This window comes from Schistocerca gregaria, chromosome 6, assembly GCF_023897955.1.
Source record: "Schistocerca gregaria isolate iqSchGreg1 chromosome 6, iqSchGreg1.2, whole genome shotgun sequence".
Classification (NCBI taxonomy): Eukaryota; Metazoa; Arthropoda; class Insecta; order Orthoptera; family Acrididae; genus Schistocerca; species Schistocerca gregaria.
Genome location: NC_064925.1, coordinates 541,640,570 through 541,654,293, shown reverse-complemented (window position 1 = coordinate 541,654,293; position 13,724 = coordinate 541,640,570). Strand labels below are relative to the sequence as shown.

The 13,724-nt window shown below is 37.7% G+C and overlaps 1 protein-coding gene across 1 annotated transcript in view; it reads left to right on the top strand.

Moving 5' to 3' along the window:
• LOC126278931 (dynein axonemal heavy chain 1-like) overlaps positions 1 to 13,724 on the top strand; it is an 825,957-nt gene that overhangs the window by 600,104 nt on the left and 212,129 nt on the right. The window contains 3 exon segments of the mRNA XM_049979209.1: positions 4,398 to 4,586; positions 6,804 to 6,968; positions 10,008 to 10,224. Coding sequence (XP_049835166.1) covers positions 4,398 to 4,586; positions 6,804 to 6,968; positions 10,008 to 10,224 — 571 coding nt within the window.

Here is a 13,724-nt window from a genome sequence, read left to right as displayed (position 1 = left end):
GTAGAGAACAACAGCATTCCTATCACACTTCCCTGGGGCACTCCTGACGATACCCTTGTCTCTGATGAACACTCGGCATCAAGGACAATATACTAGATTCTATGATTTAAGAAGTCTTCAAGCCACTTACATATGTGTGAACTTATTCGATATGCTTATACCTTTGTTAACAGCCTGCAATGGGACACCGTATCAAATGCTTTCCAGAAATCTAGAAATTTGGAACCTGCCTGTTTCCCTTCATCCATAGTTCTAAGTATATCATGTGAGAAAAGGGCAAGCTGAGTTTCACATGAGCAATGCTTTCTGAAACTATATTGATTTGTACACATAAGCTTCTCAGCCTCAAGAAAGTTTATTATATTTGAACTGAGAATATGTTCAAGGATGTGGTCATAACAACCATCATATTTCATAAACAGTTCAAGATATGTGAACGAGGTTTTGTGCAAATGATAGCATGGAAAGAGGCACATATGTTGTATGATAAATACTTGAAAATTCTTTATTCTCCGTGAAATGTAAATAACTCATCCACAGCAGTGAGAGGTCAGCAACTGAGGATGCACATTTAGTCCTCAATAGCACTGTAGGAAAACCAAAGCGGTGCATCCACAGCACCTTCTGAGTGGCTGAACAAGACATATATAGACATCCACAGCAGTGAAAGAATTAATCTTGCAAAGAAAATGATATAAAGAACTTTGTTATGTATAGATCATCTACATCTACATGACTACTCTGCAATTCACATTTAAGTGCTTGGCAGAGGGTTCATCGAACCACAATCATACTATCTCTCTACTATTCCACTCCCGAACAGCGAGCGGGAAAAACGAACACCTAAACCTTTCTGTTTGAGCTCTGATTTCTCTTATTTTATTTTGATGATCATTCCTACCTATGTAGGTTGGGCTCAACAAAATATTTTCGCATTCGGAAGAGAAAGTTGGTGACTGAAATTTCGTAAAAAGGTCTCGCCGCGACGAAAAACGTCTATGCTGTAATGACTTCCATCCCAACTCGTGTATCATATCTGCCACACTCTCTCCCCTATAACGCGATAATACAAAACGAGCTGCCCTTCTTTGCACCCTCTCGATGTCCTCCGTCAATCCCACCTGGTAAGGATCCCACACCGCGCAGCAATATTCTAACAGAGGACGAACGAGTGTAGTGTAAGCTGTCTCTTTAGTGGACTTGTTGCATCTTCTAAGTGTCCTGCCAATGAAACGCAACCTTTGGCTCGCCTTCCCGACAATATTATCTATGTGGTCCTTCCAACTGAAGTTGTTTGTAATTTTAACACCCAGGTACTTAGTTGAATTGACAGCCTTGAGAATTGTACTATTTATCGAGTAATCGAATTCCAACGGATTTCTTTTGGAACTCATGTGGATCATCTCACACTTTTCGTTATTTAGCGTCAACTGCCACCTGACACACCATACAGCAATCTTTTCTAAATCGCTTTGCAGCTGATACTGGTCTTCGGATGACCTTACTAGACAGTAAATTACAGCATCATCTGCGAACAGTCTTAGAGAACTGCTCAGATTGTCACCCAGGTCATTTATATAGATCAGGAACAGTAGAGGTCCCAGGACGCTTCCCTGGGGAGCACCTGATATCACTTCAGTTTTACTCGATGATTTGCCGTCTATTACTACGAACTGCGACCTTCCTGACAGGAAATCATGAATCCAGTCGCACAACTGAGACGATACCCCATAGCTCCGCAGCTTGATTAGAAGTCGCTTGTGAGGAACGGTGTCTGTACAAGGCAGTGCTACCAACAACGTGTAACTAAATATCTCCTTTGGGGTGTTATTCAAAATGGTCACCTATTTTCTGAACAGACCTTGTATAGGAAACGTATTTTTCACAATCACTTTTTTTTAGAGAAAACACTTCCACTTCGCTTACAAAAATTTACCACATATCCACATCAAGATCTTTTGGTTTTCTTGTTTGTATATTTTCTTTTTCTTTTTGTTGAATGGTGTTAAACACCTCATGATTGATCTGGAAAGATCTTTAGATTTATAGTACAAGAACAGTGACAATGTCATAAGAACTTTCTCAATGATTTTAAATATCCACCGTAGGCTGTCAGATTCCTTATACAAGATGACCTTTGTTTCATCATATTTTGGCCAGTTTAAAGCTGTGGCCATGTCAACATATCATATTAATGATATCAACAAAGCAAAAAGATAAAGCACTCATTTAACATTGTCACAGTTTGCATATAACAATAACTGTTAAATTCCAGCTGTGTTGTTGATATATGTGTCATATTCTAAAACTAAATCAAACAATGGAAATTCCAGGGTAGAATGTATCAATATTGCACACACCCAAACACAACGTGTGTGCAAGTTGCGTTTGCATGAGTGTGTGTAAGTGTGTGTGTGTGTGTGTGTGTGTGTGTGTGTGTGTGTGTGTGTGTGTCTATTGCTGACAAAGGCCTTAATGGCCAAAATCTATAATTGTGTGAATCTTTTTGTTGTGCCTATCACGACTCAGCGTCTCCACTATATGATAAGTAGCAACTTTCCTTTCTAATATTTTAAAACTATTTAGTGCTAAGTGGGAAGAGACTCTTTTCAACATGCACACTTCAAAAATCTGCATCTGTAATCTTGTGCATTACTTACTGCATACAGGAACACATTTTGTAATATCTCATGTAACTAAATTATTGCTAACAAGTGGTAAGTAATGTAACAGTAATTGTAATTTGCTAAATGTAAAAACATTAAATTAGTGCTTTACCTTTTCGCTTTGATGGTATTATTTTTAAACTGTTGAAAATGTCCATAGGCCAAAACTGGCTTGCAATGTAATGTACTACATGATGAAACAAAGCTCATCATTGATAAATAATTTGACAGCCTCCAATGGATGTTTAAAATAGTTTTGTCATTCAGAAATTACATCAGGGCTGTGCACCCACACACAAAGTAATTAATGGTGATAAGAACAGTTTGTTCATTTGGCACATCTTGTTGTGTTTGTGTAGACAGGACAAACTGAAGATGCCATTAATATGAAAGGTAAAATATGTCTGAAATGTAGCTATTGTCCTTCAGAAGATATTTATATACATGCTGTGGATAATATTTACAGTAAAAAAAGTCTTTTGGACTCTTGAGCAGCTCTCTTACTGTGAAATATGTCAGTTTTTGATAACAAGAAATATGAGGGTAGCAGGAAATCATCAACAAATGTGTGTGATGTAAGATTCCAATAGTTATAGCTAAGTATATAAATAGGTGAGACTGTTCAAAGGCAGGATGACAAACAACATTGATGAGCACTGCGTAGGTTAGACCTATGTCATCACTTATTATTTATTGACTACAGTTGACAAAAAATTGGAGGAAAAATGATATTTGTGTGATTGTTAGTGATTTTTTTCATACATTTTTATGTCCACGGTTATTGTGACAAATAATGTGACCTTGGTCTTTTCAGAATTTATTGCTTCATGCTAACATTAGATTGATATGGCTGCCCAAATGGAAGGTACTCCTTAAATATTTTGGTTGGGAGCTAGTTGATCACCCATTATTATGTTTGTTCCTTACAGAGATTTACTATTGCTTCTTTCAATATCTAAAGTAGCTCCTTGGTGATTGCTGTTTTGACAAAATGGTAAAGGAATATTGCTGTTGAAGCATTGTTTTTCCCCACTGTTGGCAGAATACTGTGAGGAAAGGTTAGAGTAACCAATATACCATTATTATGAAAAGGAAATGCTACACACCATAAAGCAGAGATGCTGAGTCACTGATAGGTACAACGAAAAGACTGCAGTCATGTGTGTGAGTTGCATTTGTGTGTGCGTGTCTGTCATCTATTGGGTGCATTTCTGTCATCTATTGCTGACAAAAGCCATACTGGCCGAAAGCTTTATTTATGACAGTCTTTTTTTGTGCCTATCTGCGACTCAGCATCTCCACTATATGGTGAGTAGCAACATTACTTTTCGTAATATTGTTACATTCCACCATGGATTTTCATTGTTTGATATATCATTATGATATAAATAAAGGTGTGGAAATATATTAAAAATCAGATAAAACTTTAAATCTGATCATTAATTGTAAGCCGGCCGGAGTGGGCGAGCAGTTCTAGGCACTACAGGCGGGAACCACGTGACCGCTATGGTCGCAGGTTCGAATCCTGCCTCAGGCATGGATGTGTGTGATGTCCTTAGGTTAGTTAGGTTTAAGTAGTTCTAAGTTCTAGGGGACTGATGACCTCAGATGTTAAGTCCCATAGTGCTCAGAGCCATTTGAACCATTAATTCTAACTAATTTCTTGTTTTATGTATATGTAGCCAGTCTGTTTCTTTGATAATACTTTGAAATTGCATTCATTTTGTGCAGGTCCCAGGGAAAGGTATTGGTGAGAAGATATTGGACTACTGGGAGCCAGGAAGGGGACTCCTTGCAAATCCAGATCACTTTCTGAACTCACTCATGAATTTCGACAAAGAGTCAATAACAGAGGAGATTATCAACAAGCTTGAGTCATATGTAGTAAATCCTTTATTTCAGCCAGAGAAGATAATAACAGTGAGTTACTGTACTTTTATCATTATAGTCAGATGGTATCACATTATGTTACATATCACTCTATGTAACATTCTTACACTGTTTTTAAAAAATTTGCTCCCTTTCTGTTTCTTTTTGCATCTGTTCTCTTATGTCTTTCTTCAAGTCAGATGTTGTTTCATGCTGTGTCATGTTTCTTGTAGTATTCAAATATACTGTACTGTGACAAATTATACAGCATACTGTCATCTAGAAAAATATTATTTAACTGATGAATGGATTATATTGTAACATTGCACAAACACAATGCTATAATTCCACAAACCAACATTTAACAATAAAATGTTTCATAGTCATGAAAACGTTAGAGTGGCCGAGGACCAGGCGCACCACCTGATATATGACTATTTGCAGACGGCATGTCACTTGCTTCTTTGTCTGTTCCCCTGTGATGTGGCCACTTTAGAACAGCTGTGGAGGTGCATGCTGTACAGTTATGTGCACTCACTGTATATGGTTTTGACAGTCCTTCCCCCTTCGGGGAAAATTGCTCATCATGGAAATGTTCAAGCTTCATTGGAAGGAGTTGGGTGTTGGAGCAGGTGTTGTGTCACCACAGGAGAAAACAATCTGAAATGCTGCAGGCATGGACAGGTGTGCCACCCACTCCTACAGAAGACACCATAAGGGAGCAAAGTTATGGAGGCACTGTATACATGTCCATCTCTGGGCAAGCACTAAGCGATGGAGGCAGCAGAAAAGACAAAGGCAGTGGTGGCTGTGACATGGGCCATGGAGATGGAGGCGGCCTGCTGCTAAATATTCTGTCTGGCAGTGACAGTACCCAGAACAAAACTGGTGCATGTGCTGAAGGGGGCGTAGACCATGCTGTGGGTGTCGGTGCGAATGGTAGAGGCAGATGCAGAGGCAGCACAGTCTGTGGTTTGTATTCGGTCATGTATGGGTGAAGCTCATCATAGTGGCAGGACACAAGTCATCAGAGGTGCGCACAATGCAGATGCAGCAGCCTTGGGAGTGATGGACAACCACTGGTATCTAGTTAGGATGCGACCTAACCCGAAGACCCAGATGACGGAGCCTGGATGGGACCACTTTGAGGTGGGTACCTGCGGGTGTCTGGGTGTCAGCTGGAGCAGAAAGATTCCATTTAACAACTTGCCAAGTGTTGAAACCAATGAAATTGGCATGTAATTATTTACGCCAGCAGTTGTTCTCTTTTTATACAGTGGACATATCTCAGTAATTTTTAAGAGTTCATGAAAGGTTCTCTGACCAGTTGGACTGTTTATTAAAGGTATTATTGGTTTTAATTAACTCATTTTTGCATTCCTTAAGTAATGTAAATGATATGTCATCCCAGCCACTGTATGTTTTTATTTTGAATATGGACATTATTTTCATTATCTCATATTCTATTATCCTCCAAAGGAAGAATGAATTGCTCATTTTAACTGAGTTTATTTGTAGTCCTGGTTCAGTTCCTTCTTTGCATGACTTACGTAAATGATTTATTTACGATAGTCTCATGTACTGTCTTTGGCTCACTCATCAGCATCTGATTTTCTTTTAGTGATGATGTTTTTGTAGATGCCCTTCTTATGCTCTTGACAAACACTGAAATGCCAAAATTTTGAAGGATTTTTATGTGGGTGCTACTCATTTCATCTGTGATATTTGTGTCTCCACTCAAAATTATGTATAAGGCCAATAGTAAAACTGTCTTGTGTTTTTACATTATTTAGGAACATCATTATTTCCTTCAAATTACCTGTTTAGTTTATCTTCTAGTGTTACCAGACTAATAACGACCACTTACAGCAAATGACTGTAGCAGCTTTTAATAAAAGATTTAATTTTCATGCTAACTGCATTTTTATTTACATTGTGACTTTCTACGTACAAATAGAGTACAGGAGTGGAACGATTGTTAGTACTACCAACATGAGTAGCTTGTAATATCTACTTCTCTTACTTAGTTTGCAGTTTAACTTGTTAAATGTGCTTGAAGGATCTTCTTTATAATTTCTATATGAGTGAATGAGCACACATGCCAAGCATATATTCCTTTCATTTGATTTTTTAAAACCCTTTTCATTGTTTTATATTTAAGTTCAATTTGGGCTTTTATCTTGATTAGTAATTTACATAAAGTGTCCATTATTTGTAATTTTGCTTATTAATCTTTATGATGTATATTGTTTCATTTACCCTTTTTAGGTATCAAAGGCATGTACATCTCTTTGTATGTGGGTGCATGCAATGTACAAATATTATTTTGTAAATAAAGCTGTGGCACCTAAGAAGGCAGCTCTAGCAAAGGCAAAGGCAGAATTAGAGGCAACTGAAAGAGCATTAGCAGCAGCCAAAGCTAAAATGAAAGCGGTAAGTAGAGAGAGAGAGAGAGAGTTTGTGGCACCATTTACACAACTTATGTAACAGCTAGACTGTATTTTTATTTCATCCTGGACTTTCCATTGTTTAGTTAGACTATAAAGTGGTGGAAACAAAGTATTTAAGTGTTTAAATCAAAGAATATATAAGGGAAATCAAGGAAAATTGGTATCTAATGTCAGTCTGTTTTTTTAACCATTTGTTGATAATCAATGGAATAAATTACAGTTTTACATATACCCTACAACAAACAGAAACATACAGGACAAGCTCTATACTATCCTGTGTAAATAATGCGTGGAATAACATTATCAAGATGAAGACTTTTCCTAGAATGTGAAGTAGCATTTAAATTACATTATGTTACATTAATACTTGTTCTATAGATCATTAATACAGCATTTTCTAATGTGCAATGTGTCAATTTAATGCAAGTTTTATTTGCACAAAATAATCTCCTCCTCCTTCTTTCTTATTTTTCTTGAATTACTGCTTCATATCTAAAAATTCATCCATTTCTAATTCTTCTAAACAAACAAGAAGTTCATCTTTTTTTTTTATCTCCAGATATTGTGATGCAGTATACCAACATTATTTTTCACTGTAATTTTATGAGAATCTTGTGATATTTTAACATCTCTAGTACCTACCTGTCTGAGCTTCTCATCAAGTTTAATTTCATTCAATGTTGAATCATAATACACTGATCTTAGCCTAAATAGAGATACTTCCATGAGTTTCAGTGCCCCACCTAAGGAGTTTGCTATCATTCTATCCAATGTGCCCTTCTTGTTCCTATTGAGATACCATGTCCTGTGAATTCTCCCCTACCAATAGCATCAACAGGAACCAAACCTATGCCTGAGAAAGTAGCTGCCTGAAACAGCTGATCTAACTCCATACTGACCCTCCTGAGAGAACTGTTATAGTTTCTGTAATCACTACAGTATATTTAACTTTTTGTTTGGCCAGTGGCTGCTAATATTGAAAAGTTAATCATTTTGTTAATACTAGAAAGTTTTATGAAAGCAAAATTTTGTTTATGGCTAACAACGGAGATAAGGGAGATCCATATTTGATGCTGCTACAGTGAGGTCCATATTCAGTATATAATAAAAATAATTTCTGTTTGTAAAGAATGTTTGATGTGAAAAACTGAGGAATATTAGCAAACCATATGTCTCACCCAGTACATTAGCATTGTGCAGAGTCCATTTTTTGAAAATAAAACACTATCAAGTTGTGCAACCTTCCCACAGTACACACTTTTTGATTCATAATTGAGTATCAATTTGTGCAATGAAGTTAATGATAATGCTGATGATACAAGTATAGTAATAACATCCAAAAACCAAGAACTAAGTGAAGTAATTGTAAATGATGTTTTTCACAAAATGATTAAGTGGTTCTCAGCAAACGGACTCTCTTTAAATTTTGATAAACCACAGTATATACAGTTCCGTAAAGTAAATGGCACAACTCCAATAATAAATATAGACTTTGAACAGAAGTCTGTATCTAAGGTATAATTTTCAAAATTTTTAGGTGTGTCCATTGATGAGAGGTTAAACTGGAAGCAACACATTGATGGTCTGCTGAAACGTCTGAGTTCGGCTACGTATGCTATTAGGGTTATTGCAAATTTGGTGATAAGAATCTCAGTAAATTAGCTTACTATGCCTACTTTCACTCACTGCTTTCGTATGGCATCATATTCTGCTGTAATTCGTCATTGAGTAGAAAAGTATTCATTGCTCAAAAACCTGTAATCAGAATAATTGCTGGAGCCCACCCACGGTCATCCTGCAGACATCTATTTAAGGATCTAGGGATCCTCACAGTAACCTCACAGTATATATATTCACTTATGAAATTTGTTGATAATAATCCAACCCAATTCAAAAGTAATAGCAGTGTGCATACCTATAACACCAGGAGAAAGGATGATCTTCACTATGCAGGGTTAAATCTGACTTTGGCACAGAAAGGGGTAAATTATGCTGCCACAAAAGTCTTTGGTCTCCTACCAAACAGCGTCAAAAGCCTGACAGATAGCCAACCAACATTTAAAAATAAATCAAATGAATTTCTAGCTGCCAACTCCTTCTACTCATTGGCTGAATTTTTAGATATAACTTAAGGGAAAAAACTTTCACATTAGTGTCATGCAATATTTTGTGTAATGTAATATCTTGTACAGACATCTTTTATTAACCTGACACAATACACATCATTACGAAGTGTCGTATTCATGATCTACGGAACAAGTATTAATCTAATGTAATCTAATTTCAGTGGTATAAACGACTTTTATTTTTTTCAGATAGGGTTCTGCATAATGCATTCTTTTCCCACAAAGGATTAAGATGTTGCATGTGCAATACTGCGCTGATGTCACTTTAGGTGTGGCACTCACGCAACACTCTAGTTTTACGAAGGGTTGTGCACAATTTTACTCTACAGACACTCACAGTGTCTGAAGTCTAGGACCCAGTTCAGTGTTATAGCTTTCTTCACTGACAGCTTTCTGTTCATGTTATGCCCAGGAATTTTCACTTTTTCAGTGGCAATAAGTGACACATTAATATTACACATCTTCAAGGTATCCAGGAATAGTTAAGTTGCTAACAGCAGAAAGTACATCACTTAAAATTGCCGAGGTAAACAAAGACCTGACTATGGTATTCAGTTTCAAGTGGATTTAAGATGGAGCAGTTATAGAGGTGAAGCAGCTGCATGGTATAGACTGGCACAGAGAGCTTCATATATTAATCTTTTGACTGAAGACCACAACAACAATAACATATTTTATAAAGAAGCTGATTTTAGGTACTAACCTTGGTAGTGATATGTGTAGTACCAGAAACACAAATAGTTTAAACACTCGACTCTCTTTTTCTGTATGGAAGCATGTAGATGGTGAAGTAAACTGTGCAATTTATATATCCATGTACTACTCAGCAATATGCTGTAGACAACATCAACTCTCACATGTAAGCACACTAGTCTTAGTCTTTCTTGTAACTGCAGGTACTCGATGGCCTTAAACTGCTGCAAGACACATTAGAGAAAACAGAAGCTCATAAAGCTGATCTGGAGGCAAAGATGAAACTTTGTGAGGAACGAATGGGACGAGCAGTGAGGCTTATATCTGGACTTGCAGATGAACGGGAACGCTGGGGTATATCAGTGAAAACTCTTTCCGAATCTGTTATCAATGTTGTTGGAGATGTGCTGCTCAGTGCAGGTAAGGAATAAATTTCTCAATATATCTACATATGTACCTGACAAAATGATGACCAGATATGTTTTCAAAGTTACATTTTTCACTAGAGGTGACAATCCTACTTGATGAAAACAAACAGCTTGAACAAATTTACGACCTTTTCTGAGAAGATACAGACTACATACATAAAATATCTGTGGCTCCTATGTGGTCTGTGCTTTCATTCATCACTATAATACCTGAATAGGTACACCATAAAATAATTATATTCATTAGAGTAGAAAAACTCATATGTGGCAACTTAAAACAAGTGAAATTGATCCCCAAGATACCAGAAGTAGACATGTTTATATGCCAAATGGAAGGCTGTGTGCAACATTCCTTTGTGTCTAGAATGATAAGAAAGTGAAATGATATCTTCACATCAGTAAGCAGCCATGATCACAAGCAATGAGCTGATGACACATATGTTTGTAGGTAAATTTGTATTTCATCAACTTGTATTTTTAAACCTGATTGAATTAGCTGAGGACCAAACAAAATGTGTGCTTTGTTTTAGATGAAGTATTAAATTAATAGAAGTGTCCAACATCTTTGGAAAATGTACTGCATAACGGATGTTTATCTGACAAATTTTAACACAAGTATAATTTGTATTGTTTTGTACTTACATAAATACATAGGCTTCCACTGCCAGTTTCATTCTCATTGTAATCCCCTATATCTGCGGGTTTCTGGATACGGGTGCACACATCAGAGAAACAGGCGAGAAACAATGATGACTCGAGTTGGGAAGACCACTTGCAGTTGGGACTCAAACCCACACCAGAGTTGAGCAACAGGGCAGACAAAAGAACAGACCCAACACAGCAAGAGCAAGGGTCTAGCAATCTAGGCTGCAATGAAGTGTGATGAAATTTCAACACAATGCTGTCAACAGATCAAGTACAAGACACAATCCAAATAGAGACACCAGAGAGGTATACCAATATTGAAATAAAGTTGTGGTGAGTAGCCAGTAATATGGTGTAGATAGTAATGAACTCTATCAGACAAAGTACACGACTGACTGAGCAGTTGAGGTTAGATGGTATTTATGCCAGCTGTGAGGAGCACTGTTGACCAATGCATTCACAAGGCGAGACAGAAGCACACTCGCTAGGCGAGTGCAGTACTGTGGCAACACTGCCCTCTATCAGCCATCGAGATCCATTTGTTCTGGGAGCATTCAACTTCTGCGTTGCCCAATACCAGAGGGCCCTTCTAGGTGTATTGCCACAACTTTTTATAAAACAATGAAATAAACCAGTGTTTCAACCGAGTTGCAGTGGTTGTCCTCAGGGCAAAGACTATAAGTGTTTCAACCGAGTTGTAGTGGTTGTCCTCAGGGCAAAGACTATAAATACTTTGAATATGATAAATTTCCTTGACTCAGGAAAATGCCTGTCCTAAAATCAGCACAGATCCAGAAAGCATCATGATACTTGTCTTGCCCTTTCATCATAGGATATCCTGTAAACCATAGATGAAGTGCAGCAGGCAGAATTCCAAAAAGCATTTAGCACAGTATCTCACTGCAGACTGTTAATGAAGGTATGAATGTACAGAATAAGTGTTGTGACTCGCTGATCTTTCAAAGTGCTGCCGCGCAGTTATGTGCGTCCTCTACATGTGGCGCTGTCTGCCAATCATGCAGCAGCAGCGCCACCTAAGCGGCCAGCCAGCCAGCGGCTGCTAGACTCGGACTCAGTTATGATTTGACTGTTAAAGTGTACACACGTCTTACTCTGTTTACTTGATCTGTGACTTTCATGTATTGCGTCTTCCTTGAAATATATTTGTTCAACTTGAAGTTATAACAATAAGTTCTCAGATATAAGAGTGGCTTGAAGGCCTTTTAAGTAATAGAACTCAGCCTGCTGTTCTGGCTGGTGAATTCTCATCACAGATAAGGGTATCATCAGGGAAGTGTGATAGGACTGCTTTTCTTCTTTATACACATAAATGATGTGATGGAGAAGACTGAGCATCATTCTGTGACTGTTTGTACAGGACGACTTAAAAAGAATGTGTGTTTGACATGTTGAATGACAGTTTGCTCTAAAAGTAGAAAATTTAGGTTAATGAAGATAAGTAGGAAAAAAGAAACCTGTAATTTTTTACTATGGTATGGGTGGTGTGCTGCTTGACACTGTCATGAAAATTGAATATAGGTGTAACATTGCAAAGCAAAGTGAACTGGAACAAGCACATAAGATCAGTAGTAGAGAAGGCAAATGGTAGGGAGAATTTTAGGAAAGTGTAGCTCATCTGTAAACGAGATTACATATAGAATACTAGTGGAATACGCTTTTGAATATTGCTCAAATATTTGGGGTCCGCACCATTTCAGAGTAAAATAAGGTATTCAAGCACCTCAGAGGTGTGTTGCTAGATTTGATCAACAATGAGTATTACAGACTTGTTTTGTGAACCTAAATGGGAATATTTAGAAGGAAGACAATGTTCTTTTCACAAAAAGTTATTGAGAAAATTTAGAGAACTCAGCATTTGTGACTTATTGCAGAAAGATTCTACATACAAGGGGCAATACACAAGTAATGCAACACATCTGTCTTTTTTCTGGCCATTTTCAGCTGAGAAAATGTGTAATTTGGAGGGGGACATTGTGGAGTATTCCCACTTCAGCCACTATAATTTTATGAAGTTCCAAAAGATAGCGGCACTATACGTAGCCTTCAAAATGCCATCTGTAACATAGGTAGGGTCCACGCAAAGAGCTGACATTGAGTGTCTTTTGGTGAAAAACTGTAGCATCACAGATATTCATAGGCACTTACAGAATGTCAGACTTGGCAGTGACCAAAAACACTGTGAGTCATCATCGTAACAAGGTCACGAAGACATGTCTAGTCTCATGTTGGCCGGCCAAATACATCTGTGATTCCTGCAGTCTTTGAATGTGCGGACACTCTCTTTTGAGGTGGTCGATGGATCACAAACAGACTCCTCACTGCTCAGCTGGATATCTCTGTTGGTAGTGCTGACACACTTGTCCACCATTTGGAATACTCCAATGTGTGTTCCGTGCCACTTAACAGATGACGATAAAGAGCAACAAAGGATCATCTGTGCATAATTATTTGAGTGTTACAATGCTGATTGCCACAATTTTTTCTCGAACATTGTCACAGGTGATGAAATATGGGTTCATCATTTCAAATTAGAAACAAAACAGCAGTTCATGGAATGGTACCACATCACCTCTCCTCCAAAGAATAAGTTCAAAACCACAGCCTCAGCCAAGAAAATCATGGCAATGGTCTTCAGGGACTCGGAAGGGGTTATTGTGTTTGATGTCCTCCCTCAGAGTGCAATGATCAACTCTGAAGTGTATTGTGCTCTACTCCCACGAAATTGAAGAAACGTCTTCAGAGTGTTCATCATGTCAGAAATGCAAATGAAGTACTCCTTCTCCATGACAGTGCAAGTATACACACCCAAGAGGACTGCAGCTGTTG